General features: G+C 34.9%; 1 protein-coding gene across 1 annotated transcript in view; it reads right to left on the reverse strand.

Moving 5' to 3' along the window:
• Nucleotides 1-560: 560 nt before the first annotated feature.
• The window catches only part of LOC145661749 (uncharacterized), a 38,235-nt gene continuing 23,913 nt past the window's right edge, over nucleotides 561-14,882 (reverse strand). The window contains exons 3-8 of the mRNA XM_081727083.1: nucleotides 11,580-11,729; nucleotides 8,316-8,453; nucleotides 3,911-4,494; nucleotides 3,609-3,666; nucleotides 1,608-1,739; nucleotides 561-845 (exon numbers count right to left, since the gene is read on the reverse strand). Coding sequence (XP_081583209.1) covers nucleotides 561-845; nucleotides 1,608-1,739; nucleotides 3,609-3,666; nucleotides 3,911-4,494; nucleotides 8,316-8,453; nucleotides 11,580-11,729 — 1,347 coding nt within the window. The remainder of the gene's footprint in view (nucleotides 846-1,607; nucleotides 1,740-3,608; nucleotides 3,667-3,910; nucleotides 4,495-8,315; nucleotides 8,454-11,579; nucleotides 11,730-14,882) is intronic.

Below are 14,882 nucleotides of genomic sequence, written 5' to 3' on the forward strand. Positions count from 1 at the left end.
GGCTTCGCTAATGACCTAAACATTTATAATCAAACTACCGTGTTCACTTGCGTAATAGTAGCACTTTTTGTATCATTTTTTAAATGTGAAAATCCAACTGCGACTATTAAAAGAGGAAAACTGCCATTTTCTTATTGCTATGATCAAGACAATTTCGAATTTTGATACGTACAACATTGTGTCAACAAAAAATGGAGGGTGGAAGAAATAGGTTGCTTGATCTCTGTTGACAGATGGGTCACGATGTTACGTGTCAGTAAACACGAAAAGTTCTTTTGCAATTTCGAAGGAAGTCTCGTTCACAAAGAGAAAACTTAAATGAAATATATATAATTTGAACAATATATATATAATTTGAAATAAATAAATAAATATAGACAACTAGACTTGTTTGCCACAAAAAGTTCCAATCTACTGGACTAGGTATGAATTAGTTGTATTTCAGTTCAACGGACAGCATCAGTAATCAGTGCTATAACATGGTTTCACCGTGTAACCAAGTAAACATTTGTATACTGGTACATAAAAGATTAACTCATAAAGATTAATGATCATAACTCTTATGGTGATAACACTAATTTGTACAGATTAAAATATGAAAATAGCTTACACCAATTGTCGCAGGGATCCACTTCAAAGCACAAACAAGCCGAAAACGGGGCGACAACGCATCTAGCTGCACAACTGATCACACAGAGAAGTCTACTTCGCCAAGATATGGGATATGGATACGGCGGCTCCTGAACTGGGTGTTCCCTCAGATTATCATCATCGACTTCTCGCGGTGACCTCTCGGTCACCTCTTGTCGCTGTTTTCTCGGTCTTGGTTCCTGTCGCCGTTCGTGCTATAATAAAACAATAGAAATTTAATGAGAATAGAGAAGCATTATTTATTATTCTTGAAATTTCATATAGAAAACTATATATAATGATAATTCTAAGCTACTTGCGTTTCGGAAAAAAAATCAGTATCAGTGATGTCATTCAGCTAGTTCGCACTGATTCGCCCGAACTGGTTGTTAAAATCACCTCTCCACCTAATAGAGGAGCACTTATGAAAAAGAAAAAATTAGTATTGTTCTTGAGAATCTAATATATTTATTTTCCTTTCCTTTCCAGCTTTCAAAGAGATGATTAACACCACATTAAATAATTTTCAAGTGTTTGTAGATAGTCAAGGTTTTCCTAAAGCAGAAATTCATCAAATCATCAAGGAGGCAAGAAAAATAATTAAAGTTATTGCTGAGAGTTAAGGCATTCAGTTTAATAAACAACGTAACTACAGATAAAAGAAACTACCTCCTTGCTGAAACTCGTATCTCACCTCTGAGAATAACTTCTTGTAGGAAAGCCTTTAGAAGAATGGGATGCAACGCACTGGTAAAAACGTGGTTACACCAAGGGTATTATACACGTGCCGATTGTTGGGTTAAAAAGAAAGCAACATCCGAGTATTCTAAACATCGACTTTAATTCTAGGCTTATCTCAACATCGGCGAGTTTTGCAAAGTAAATATTAAAATAACTATTTGCATGACTTCAATCTAATACTGTTATTAGTATCATTGGAATCAATCAATCAATAAATAAATAATAAATCAGTTTACCTCCTTGATCTCCTCCACGAAAACTTCTTTGACCATCGTCTCACGATCCATCTGCGAGGACCCAGGAGGAGAGGTGGGATGACTTCGTTCCTCAGTTGGTGGTGGAGTGGTCCGTTTTCGTGTTGCTTCCTCCTACGAAATATAAATCAAGTTATTTTAGTTCCAGTCCAAATCTGTTTCATCAATGACTCATCTTACTTGTAACAATACCCCTGTACTTTTATTTTCTACATAATATCTCTAGTTGCATATAAACATCATTAACAGCTGGGATTTCTATAGTATATATATAAAGTGTTTGTGTCCACAATAAGTACAATCTCCTACTTCAAGTGAATTTTGCCACATGTGTAGTATGATTTCTTCCAGCATATTAAAAACAGTCATTTATTATTTGTAAAGAACGACATTATTTCGTTCATTTCCGTGGATCTATCGATTTGTCTTCTCCATCGGAGTAAATCTGTCTTCAACATTGGGGGGAACGGGTAAGACAGTTCATTTTTTAAGCAGATTTGAGGCTTATTCTGGAAGGGGGGAGGGGAGATGAGACTCATATTACGGTAGATGAATTTGATTTCCGAGGTGAACCTGTTGTGTATTATACAGCAAGAAACATCAATTTCATCTCACTTTTCTTTGTAGTAGACACAAATAGTATCACATTTCTCCCCCCCCCCTCCAAAAAAACACATTTCAAATCGGATTATTGGGGGCACATTTCCCCCAGCTCCAAGATTGAGAGGGATTTGTGCCAATGGTCTTATCTTTGGACAATATTTTAGTTAAATAAAAATAAAAATTTAAGAGTTCATGATAATTTAGGGCTATATCTCATTAGGGCTATGTCATAATGAAAAGCTTAATGGAGGGTTATTTTAACATGTTTTAATTCAATAAGTTCTGGTACAGAATAAATTTTTAACTTTATAAATTAATTATTTTTTCCCTCCATTCTCTCAAAAACTACGCATGACCTTTTAAAATCACACATATCATTTTGTTCTATCGATTGGTATATTTCTCATCTGTGAACATTTTTTTCATTAAACGCTAAGAGTATTCTAGAATTGGGTTAAGGTACGTTTCATTAGTGGATTATGCTTTATTTCTGTGACAGGAGGTTAAAACTATAAATATGGATGACAATTTCACATCTTCCTTTTCAGAGAGGTAGCAGCGAAATAAAAAAAACTGAGTTAAACTATGTCCTAACCAACTATTAAATTAAACTCCGGAATGTGTCTAAATACCAGCTGTCAATACCGAAATTTTCAATGGAAATCTCCATCTTCTTCAGAAGCTTATTTATTTACATAAACACACACTGCTCTTTTCAATCACCCTTTATAGTTTCCATCACATAATTAAAAAAATATATATATATTTCAGATATGGCTAAGTTTACATCTAACATTGGATAGTTTGTAGCAAATATGGTAATTTATAATACATTAAGATTTCTGTTTCAATTAATTATTGGGGTTTCATCTGTGTTGTGAGAATTTTTTCTTTTTATCTGTGTAGTTATGTTTCCTGGTAATATGGTGAAAAATAAAAATAAAATCAATTAGTTCAGAAAAAAGTTTGTATTAACTAATAAAGCTCAGCTGATAATATCACTTTCCCTGATAGCTCGAAATAGTAGATATGATTTGCTTCAAACTTTTCAATCTGCAAAGAATATTTGGGTCGTGATTTTCTTGATGCAACGATCCATTATACGCTGAAGAAGATGGTGACTTGCATTGAATATTTCGGCATTAACGCATAGTTACACGCATTCCTGAATTTAAATTAAGAATTGTGAGCGTCAATTTAGTTTCTTCGGAAGTTCTATCTTAATATCTTCACATAAACAATTTAAACCTTTTGTCACAACTTTTACGCTTAGAGTTAGTACAAAGAGAAAAAATAAACTTATAAATTTCATAATTATAAATAAATAAAAATAAGAAACTTCCTATTGATTAAAAATTAATTTCTATTTTGTTGTCTTACCGTTCCGCTTTGTCTCCGCCGGAAGATTAAGCTTCTTATCCTGTGGAACCTGGAAAGTCTAAGATAAAAAAGTAATTAGAATTCGTGTGAACATAAATACAATTTAGTACACTAACAAATAATAAAATAAATTAGTTTAGTGTAAGTAATTTCAATTAAGTTTTTGAGTCTTATTACATGATTAATATAATTCTCAGGTTTCTAACAAGCTGGGCATGAGAAATACTACGGTCGTTAAAAGTGCATAACCCAAACCATTTTCAGAAGAATATATATGAACAAATAAGACTTTGAAGTATTACCTGGAACGGGGAGGCGGTCGAACAACTGGACCGTACACACGCTTAGTTCTTCTGTCTTCCATGACGGTCGATTCTCCAGTTGTTTCTTCTTCCTCCCTGTGGCTGCCAACTTCCTCCTCGGTGCGTGAGTGCAGTCCATCCTCCATTTGAGATGCAACCTCAGCTACACCTGATTCCACCAAATCTTCTCCAGCTGTAATGGCCTGTGTTGCCCGTCTCTTGAACTGGAGTAAGCGCCACAGGTAACATAGACATTTGAAGAAAATGGTCAGTGGCGATTCTTCAGGAGAAATACCACTGAAATCGTGTTCTGGTAAGTCCACGATGTTCCATGGCATCCCCACCTGAATCGTCTGCCAAGTAACCAGGCGGGGTGTAGGTACTCCTATTGCAGTTGCTATTATCAGCAGGCTTCTGATACGTTCGGCTTCAGAAACGCTAACAATAGCCAAAAATGATACAGGTGTATAACCAAGAATCATTCTCAGCCACGATACAGACATGGACTGAGGATGTGACGGTAACACTGAGGTTGTCTCAAAAGGAAAAAGATAACTCTCAACACTACTCTCTGCTGTTAGATCCTAATTCAAAGAAAGAGAAAACAGAGGTAAGTCACATTAACTGGATAACCATCAATAATATATGTAAACACAATAGAATTCTTTTAAAAAAATCTAGTTGGACCAAAAGATAAATTAGAATACGAGCTATGAGTAATCACTTCAGCTCACGAGCTGTTGCCAGCCTGTGCATCTTCTTCCGATGTGATTTTATCGGAGGTTGAACCTTGTAACTCAAGTAACTCTCCGAGTGTCTACACCTGTACTCCCATTTGTAATGGAAACCAGGGCTACGCCTATCGAAGACATACATAGCAAAGCCGGAAAGAAGTGACAACTGAAAAACAAATATTATTAAAGAATTTTTGAAAGAAATGAGAAGTACAGTGGCGTATGTAAGGGAAAGTTCCAGAATGGATGACTCAATCATTTTTTTCCATCACGTAGTGGACATTCTCTTTACAGGTGATAGTGTTGTCTGCTAGGTTGGTAGTCTGTTAATTGTTCATAGTGGGTAACTCATAAGTGTCTAGAGATTGTATTGTTCGTACCGAAGGCGTGCTGTTCTTTTTCTACTCTCGTTGAAGGACAATAATAGTGACTATGCTTGGGAAAAGAATTTCATAGGAAATACACGCACAAATAAGGATTCTGAGTGAAGAAGGCTACAGTACTCGCCAAATTTCTGCCAGATTGGGTTGGTACAAAAAACAGTTGCCAGAGCAATAAGTAAAAGTAAGTTCCAAACCACTGGAAATTATGGCTCGAAAAAGCCAAAAGGACGTCAAAAGTGCACAACTAAGTGTGTGGATCAGGCCATACTTTTGGCAGGAAAGAAGTCACCCAGAAGATCAGCCAAAGCAATCCTGGCTGGTTTACTAAAAGATAGGAATCTACCTAACCAAAGGACAATCCGCAGGAGGTTATTATGTGCCAATTTCAAATCCTATAAGATTGCCAAAAAGTCGAAATTGCCGACCAACAACATTGCCGATCAATTGACATTTTGTAAAAAGTATCAGGGATGAGCTACTGAACAATAGAAAAGAGTTATACTTTTGGCAGAGACCCAAGTATCGCAATTTTATACCTTTTGTAGATACATACGATGACCTTCTAATACAAGGGATTTTCAACGCTACATCATTCCCATTGTAAAGAATGCTGCTAAAATCATGGTCTGAGTGCCATTTCTGCTAAAGAATTGTGGTTCATGCCTGAAAGGATATTAATGAATGGAACTGTCTTTCTCGATATGCTTAACGAGTAGTTACCAGTGTTTATGGAGATCAACCAGTGTACCCACTCCCAACATGATGGAGTTGTTGGGTAATTTTAAAGCGGAAAGTGGCTGAACGTAACCTCAGTTCAGTTTCTCAATTTAAAAAAGCTATAAAACACGTCTGTTACAGAAATTTCACCAGAATACTGTGAAAAATTGTATCTGTCCATGCCTTCTCGTATCTAAGCAGCGTTAAAAAAAAAATAAAGGTTTGTACACCAAATATTGAACTCGCTTTCAAGCGTGTATACTTCACTGTGTTTCTATCACTGAAATGTATCCTTTGTATGTGTTTTTAACCTGAAATGTATCTTTATATCAATGTACATCCGTATTTAAATGAGAATATTCTTGTGTATTCATAAGCATGATACTTATTTGTGGTGAGTCATCCGTTCTGGCCAATATATCGTGTTTCAAAACAACAAGTACAACGTTTGAGAGGTGATTCCTAACACAGTTAATAAAGAACATATGGACCTATGGAGAAAGTTGCTTAGTTTCACAGCTAGGACTGCCTCAAAGTGAAAAAGCTACAATGCAACAAGAGAAACCATGGAGTGGTGCTACATATGAGTGTAAAGGAAGCCACATGCCATTCAATAATGCATTATTTCAGTAATGTGCGAGGTGTACGCAAGGGATTCCCTCACAACATAAATTCCAGACATGCTACAAACAGAATTTTTAGATATACTGTGACTTAAAAGGTGCATCTAAGTAGGCAAAAGGTAAGCTTTGACAACAGTAAATACGGAATACGTAAGCGGGACGTCTGAAGTATTAGGGAACCCCAGATCCGCGGTTCCTCGTGTTGGGAATAACGTATGCTAAGGTGAGATGTGCCACAGCATATTTCACGTATTTTTTTTAATACATATAAGCGTCAAATGATACATCACCTTCTGAACGTTGACGGTGTTGTTTTGAGCACCCTATATATATGAAAATCACACTTGTCCTGAAAGTATATGAAATAGAGTCCTTGAATCCCCCCCCCTGATTATATTCTGCGTATGCCACTGGAAAAATATATTTAACAACTACAGAATATAATAAATACAATGTTTGAATAAGAATTACATATTCATATTAAATACAGTGAACCCTCGGGTCCCTAATTTAATCCGTTTCGTAAGCTGTTTTTGAATAGTTAATTTGAACCTTTTTCAGTTGGAACAAATAGTTAAGGGAGGAGATAGAACCTATTCTTGGGACGCTGAAGTGATTAAAAACTAATTTTTTTTTTTTTATTGAAATTAATGTAAATATACACAACAATTGATCTATTCTGGCCGCAGAAACATGCTATGTATTTTTTTTTAACTTTTTACCTTTTTAAATATTTTTTGTGATGAAGAATATAAATGAAAATACTCTTAAATTATCCTAAACTAGATATAATGAAAACTAAAATACAAAAAAGTGCAAAGAAATTTTTGAACACCACACAACGACAAATAATGTTTATGACGAATGCTTGAAAGCACTACTGATAGCGTGCATACAAGTGTGTGTTCATAGCCCGAAATATCGTTCGTGAACCGATTTTTGCACGAATAGAGGGATTCGTGAACTGTGGTCCACTGTATTAAATAAACGAAATATTATTAAACAAACAAGTTTCGTGTGAAACTACGGTAGACTTCCAAATTATACAAATTTAATTCTTAAACTTGAAGTAGTACCTCTATAACTACTGGTTCCAACAGAGGAATAAGATCAAAAATAAGACCTGTTCCTCCATCCATATCAAAAAGCCATTATTTGCTATCTCTTACTGCTTTTGTTCTATGGAGAGTCCTATTAAAACCGGAAGTACTTGTAAATTTCAACCACTCTCGGTTTTCGTAGTGTTGTTGGTAGTGATAGCACATTCCCTTGAGACGATGAATCGATTGCAAAAAAAAAAAAAAAAAAAAACAACTTTGTCGCTATCTATTACTGTTTTGGTTCTATGGTGGTCAGCGTTGAAACCGGAAATATTAGACGTTTACCACTTCTGATTTGAATAGAGAATTAACAGAGGTGATGGAACTTATTCTTGCACTCTGAAGCGACTGAAAAAAAAACTCTTCTCGACGTCTTTTATCGTTTTTGCTTTATTGAAGACAATATTAAAACCGGAAGTATTAGTAATTTCAACCACTTGTGGTTTTGGTAGAGTGTTGTGGGTTGTGACGGTATGTTTTCTTAAGACGATGATCGATTACAGAAAACCGCTTGTTGCTGTCTATTACCATTTTTGTTCTATGGCAACCAACGTTGAAACAGGAAATGGTTAATTTGAACCTCTTCCGGTTTGAACAAAGAGTTAAGGGAGGAGATAGAACCTATTCTTGGGACGCTGAAGTGATTGAGAAAAGTTGCTTCTTGATATCTCTTACCGTTTTTGTTCTGATATCTCTCGACACACGGACGGACATAACTGTTGTATAAGACTCCGACATTTAGTATGGAAGTCTGATAATTCGTTCATATAAAGTTACATTTATTTTCGTAAATATTAAGATAAAAATTACAAGGTACTAAAGCAGTAGAAACTTCGATGCAGACATACCTCAGACGCAGTACTCCAGCTACTACTGTCTTCAGTGATACCTTCCTCACTTTCTGTCAAATCCGGGTTCTTCTTTTCTAACGTCATATCCGTGTAATCGATGGAGTAGAAACTTTCTGATGAATCAGAACTATTCTCCTAAAATAATAATAATAATAATAATAATAATAATAATAATAATAATAATAATAATAATAATAATAATAATAATAATAATAATAATAATAATAATAATAATAATAATAATAATAATAATGTAGAAAATTATATACATTTAAAATTCTACAGCGTTAACGTCTATTCAAAGTCTATACTCATTTTCTTAAAGTTAATCTGTATTTATATAAGTTTTAAGTACAAGGTATCCCTATAAACTTTTAAAGTACAGCTGCCTCCCTTTAAAATATTACCATGATATAACAACACTGGAAACACCTTCGTCCAAGCTTCTTGTTCGTGCCTATTTAAGCTGGTTATTATTATTATTATTTAAGCTGGTTTGATGCAGTCTGTATCTGGGTAAGCCTGCGACAAATGTATGTAATGTGAAGTCATCGTACGAAACACACATATCGAAATAGGGCAATATCCTAACCTAAGCTTTGTTACAAATTGGATAAAACTTTGATCGAAACGTTGCAGATATGGATGCAGAAGTGTTGACGATGATACAGGATCAGAACTCCATTGAACGTCAAGGAATGAGGCGAACATGGGAAAATATCGTTGAAATTTGATAAACATATAACTTCACAGCAAATGTCTCTGATTTTTTAACAGAACAGTAAAAAAGCCAATAAGAAAGAGTAATGTGAGTATTTGGTGGCTACTGCAGTACGGGACAACACCTTTCTAAAGTACATTGTGGCGGTCGATCAAACCTGACGTTCAAAAGTTTCGTACAACCATTTCACACTATATGCATTTGTCGAACGTTTATTCAAATACAAATTGCATAAAACTGATTTAAACAGGCATTAATAAAAAGCTTAGACAAAAGTATTTGCAGTGTTATCATTTCACGTTTTTTTAAGTTCGATTGAGTTGATTTGAGTTTAACGTCCCTTCCAGCAGCGAGGCTATATGAGACGGGACCTACTGATTAACGTGGAATCCGAAACACAGAAGCTCCCGCCGGAAATCGAACCCGGGTCTTCCTTGCTTAAGTTCGAGTACTTCATAGGCGCGTTACTTTGTAATATTGAACCTTAGCTGCACCAATCACTTACATCCGTAATAATGTACTTAGAAATTTTAAAAATGCGAGTAAGTAACTTAAAATAAATTTAAATATCTCTGACAATAAAATGTATCATCTAATTACCTCTGTACAAACATCTATAAATTTTATTTGATTAATATTTTTAGAATTATAAATAAATAAATAAATCTTTAAGGTTTGATCATTGATATATGTAGAGGAAAGAAATGTAAGTGGCAACATTGAAGAAATTTAACCATTTTGTTTTAAAAGAAACTACGTATGTTCAAATATATCAGAGAAAGAGCTTATCTATATTTGTACACTAACTGTTAAATATTTGAATAGTAATCAAATATTGGGGATATCAGTGATGGAACGCTTACCTCTGGTTCGATCACAGATCATGTGAACTTACGGTAGATAACATCGTATCCATAGTTTCACGTTTCCTACATTTTCATTCCACCAATTCTTACATAATCATTCAGTTTCATTTATCATCCGTCCTTTACTCTAAAGAGCATAATCATTGGGCGTAAAACTAAAATTCATTTCAGTTTTTAAAATGATAACAATAATAATAAAGTTCCAGTCTAAATATTGCATAAACAAAAACATGTATTATTTAATAGTTGATTCATATGAAAGAAATCATTTTAAAATATCAAAAGAAATTTCATTTATTTTTCATACCGGTAATCGTAAGGTCAAAATTTAGAAGCTAGCAAGGCAGTAGAAACATTGTGATAAGCAATAAAATCTCAGAGAAAGAGTATCGAAATTAATGAAGTCATGAAATAAGCTACGGTTATATGTATAATACGGATGTCAAAGAAATTTTAAATCTTCAGTTTAACAATATACTGTATCGAGTTAAGCAGACGAGTTGAGTTCAGTTGATTTTGAGTTTAACACCCCTTTCAGCGGCGAGGCTATATGAGATGGGACCTACTGAATCCGAACATGAGCTCCCGCCGGGAACCGAACTCGGGTCTCCCACGCTAAAGACGCGTACGCTAACCACGAAGGAGCTCAAGCAGACAACTTGAATATTATAGTAAGACTATCCATGGCTTTGGATTGATTATTTTAACAAAAGAAACACTGACCAAAGCTTAAAACACACTTTATTTTAAATTATAATTTGTAATATAACATACCCTTCTAACATATCCTTCTTCAAACAATATCGAAAAATTGAATAGTATGTATCATTTATTGAAAATAATAAAAAGTGTATCAAGAAAAATCTATTTCACGATTCTAATTGAGGTTTTAATTCTTCATTTATATGATAATTTTGGAGAGAAATGTTTAGGAAAGTCATTTGTTACTTCTTTAAGTTATACTTTCGGAAAGACTATACACCTATCATGCAGTAGTACAATATGTAGCATCGCAGTATTTGTTACGACTACGTTGCATAGCTGTTAATATATCGTGCACTTTCTCTTCGTTGCGTATGGATAGTCTACCATTTTCTCATAGTTCTTTATCGATCTAGTCCCCGTAAATTTCTTAATTATCACTCCATGGAGATTAGGAACCTGTGTACTTACAAATCTAATGGGAAACTGGTCTTTCACTGTCACCATGCTCACGACGTAACATCATTCTGAGCTCATTCGGCAAGACACGGTCTCAATCATTCAAAGGTGATGAGCCACAATGAACAGCAAAGAGATAGAGACATCTCGTCTCAAGGTTACCAACCTAACAGCTTGCGGAAGCAACCTGCTCACAATAAGGGATTACCAATCTTTGCAGAAAGCATTACTCGCAGCACACAGAATACAGTCTCTGAACATATAGGTGTATAGTTACTTTTTGAGCATATGTTTATATATGGTTTATACGATCCATTTATTGTGGAGTCTATCACAATATTTAAATTTACATATGATTACCTACTGCAATAGTCACCACACACACAAAAGAACCATATAAACTAATTTTAAAGAAAGATAAAAATAGCACTAACATTTTCGCTTATACATTTTACCTTATTATTGTCATTAAATCACATATCATACAGTCTTGAACAATCTAAGTGTACTGACCTCAACATCAGGTGTCACAAGTTCCATTTGCAACTGCAGAATGGATGTCCCAATATCCAACCTTGTCCTATAGATGGTCTCTCTCAAACGCTCCTCCTCACTTGTTAAGTCATCTACGAAGTTGATGCCTCTGGCAATGAACTCGTCAATCTGAAAGAGGAAATAAATAAACAGCGTGTACAAAGGTTTCTATTTATAAATTATAATATACAGGGTGCAACAAGAAGGTACTGCAAAATTTCAGCCACCTAATGGTGTGAAATAGTCACATTCTGGTCGCTCCTTAATGTGACTCAATTTAAACTTCAATAACTCAGACTATAATTAAGCTAGAAGGATAATTTTAGTAGCAATGTGTTCCTGAAGGATGAAGCTTTCTGCCGATATGTATTTTATGAGTGTACCCCAAAGGGGAAGGAATGCCATCCCCAAAATCCTGATGCAAAAAATAAAAGAACACGTAATTGTCCTCCCTGTCAGCCGTGGTACCCCTTACATACATAAAATACATATCGGCGGAAAGCCTCGTTCTTCAGAGATACATAGATACCGAAATTGTCTTCCTAGCTTAATTAGGGTCTGAGTTATTGAGATTTAAATTGAGTCACATTAAAGAGCGACCAGAATGTAGCTATTTCACACCATTAGGCGGCTCAATGACCGTAACTCTGTAATGATGCATTTCCCGACATATGGTCGTATGAACTTTTTTGCTTGTCTACCCATAAGGAATCCACCCCTGAAATTTTGCTCTGGTGTAGTTCTGCCTCGTTCTCATTGATTGGTATCGGTTTCTATCCGAATTAAATTTATAGAACTTTGAGGTGAGTATTTTCTGCTTTTTTTTCTTTCTTCATAAAACCACTAATTTATTTCCTTTTATCTTTTAGGTCGTATTTATGCCTAACAGTTTCTGACACTATTATAACACTTAGTATCTGTGTCACTGTTAACAGAAATGACACAACAGTAGATACAGTGTATATCAGTGCTTCCCAATTACTTCAGAGTTGCGGACCCTTTTTCATTTTTACGGCAAGCTACAGACCCTGCACCAGTGACGTAACTAAGGGGGGGGGAACGGGGCTTGTGTCCCGGGAGCAGGATTGGAGGGCGCAAAACTGAGTAGATATTTATTTTCACTACAAGGCAAGGAAAGGAGTTTAGCAAACTAAAGGTCATAAAAAAAATTACCTTAGAAACTTAACAGGACAATAACGACTCACCAACCTTAGGATCATATCTATAGAGCATAAGTTACCATCAAAGCTATCTTTTGAGGTTATATATATATATATATATATATATATATATATATATATATATATATACTGCAATTTTGAAGCAGAACTTTACCACCTGAAGAAAAAATGAAATACTGTGACGCCAACTTCAAGTATAGTCGGGAAGTGTTTTGGTTTGCTTTGTCACGGGGGCGCGCTAAGGCGAATTCATGCCCTGGGCGACAACTAGCCTAATTGCGTCGCTGCCCTACACCTTTAAATTCTGGTATTTGCGTTGAAGTAATAGTCGGCAGGTGGTTCAATTACCGATCTATATTTGTTATTTCCATATGACCTACAATTATGTCCCAGAATCTAGATGTTATGAGAAAAATCATACAACTTTTTCTTTCGGACAATTCTTTCCGGATTTGGTTCAATATTTGCTACATTTACTCTCACATAAAGCTCAGCATTCAGAAGATTTCTAAGTTGGTTTTCAAGAAACAAAGCATGTAAAATGCTAATACATGAAAGTAAGTGCTACAGAATGGAACCAGATGTTTCAATGTCTTTTCACCTACAGGATTCCTACATATTTTTGTAAACTGTTTTCCCTTACTTTTTTTAACAAATGATTATCTATTTCTCTGACAAAAGTTTGTTTAATTTATCCACTTTTTCGTATCCCCAGTAGTTTAATTAGATACCTAAACTCTCAGAACTGGAAAATTCTTTTTCTACCTAAAATCAAATAATACGACATGCGAGCCAAAATTACGTGTCGTTTTGCCACAGTACAAAAACAAATAACGGCACATTAACCTAATTTACATTGTTTGACTTTGGACTTCAAGGTATAACTGTACAAAATCTCAAGCTTCTATATTCGTTTTTCATATATTCGTCTGTAAAAGAAAGTTCTTTTTAATGCTATCCTGAAATGATTGATTTCACCATAGAGGTATTTAATAAACATTTTGTTTACATGTTGTGTATTCATCTCTAGTGGAAGGATGCTCCTTTTGTAGACTCTACTATATGGAAGTGGATTGTGTGTCAACTGAAAATATGTCAACTATCTGAGAAAACTGCTCTTTGAAGATGTCCATAACCTTAAAAGTTTCACATTGTATCGTGGAAAAAAACTTTGACAAACCACGTTAGACTCTTCGACAGCTGGATGAAGGGAAGATGGTCTCTCGGATGAGAAGAAGGCTTTTCACAGGGTAAGAATATGAAGGGGTTCCTTATCCAGTGATTTCTGTCCGTTTTCGAAACTGAAAGATACGTTGCGACACAGATATTTTCAGTCCAGAAGTCCCTCTAAACTGAAATTTTTCCAGTGTCTAAAACACACCCTAGAAAAATAGTTCTCAGACGCTTTTGATAGCGATATACAAAGATTGCAACGACGTCTAGAAGTGAACGGGAATTATCCTTTGAAAACTGACAGCAGCATATATATCTCTCTCGAAAATAAACACTGCAAGAATTATGGGGAAATGGCGTGTAATATTGTACGCACCTCATATCGTAGAATTTTTATTATATGTACTCTTTTAGAGGAAGATAGACTTATGGTTTGTATCTATAAATAAATGATTTAATTACTGTCGGAGAAAATTGTACATGGAACGAGAGAAATGACTGTCAGAGTTCAGGAAGAGGCCCTATGAAACCACAATCAGTCAATATATGACGTGACAAACGTACTTTGACTCTCTCAAGGATTAGTTTACGCTGTCTTAATGGAAGATTTTTAGATGCAAGGTGTATGAGTACGTTATTCCCAAGAAGTTAACCAATGAGTAACAGGAAGAGTGATTGTAGTGGTCAATGGAGAAATAACTAGCAGGGTGAACGAGGATCCATATCTTTTGAACAGGGTGATTGATTAATTACTGGAAGTTTAATGGGAACGTCAGCAGCAACATTATTTGTTCCAATAAAGGTACGGCCAATGACTGACACTTTCTGTACATTAAAAATTCAAAATAAAACTCTGAAAACTGAAGTTTAAGTATAAAATGACAAAATAAGAGATTAAAAGAAAATATAAAAATTAAAACAGGGGAGG

Source organism: Thermobia domestica, chromosome 10 (assembly GCF_964235325.1).
Source record: "Thermobia domestica chromosome 10, izTheDome1.hap1.1, whole genome shotgun sequence".
NCBI lineage: Eukaryota > Metazoa > Arthropoda > Insecta > Zygentoma > Lepismatidae > Thermobia > Thermobia domestica.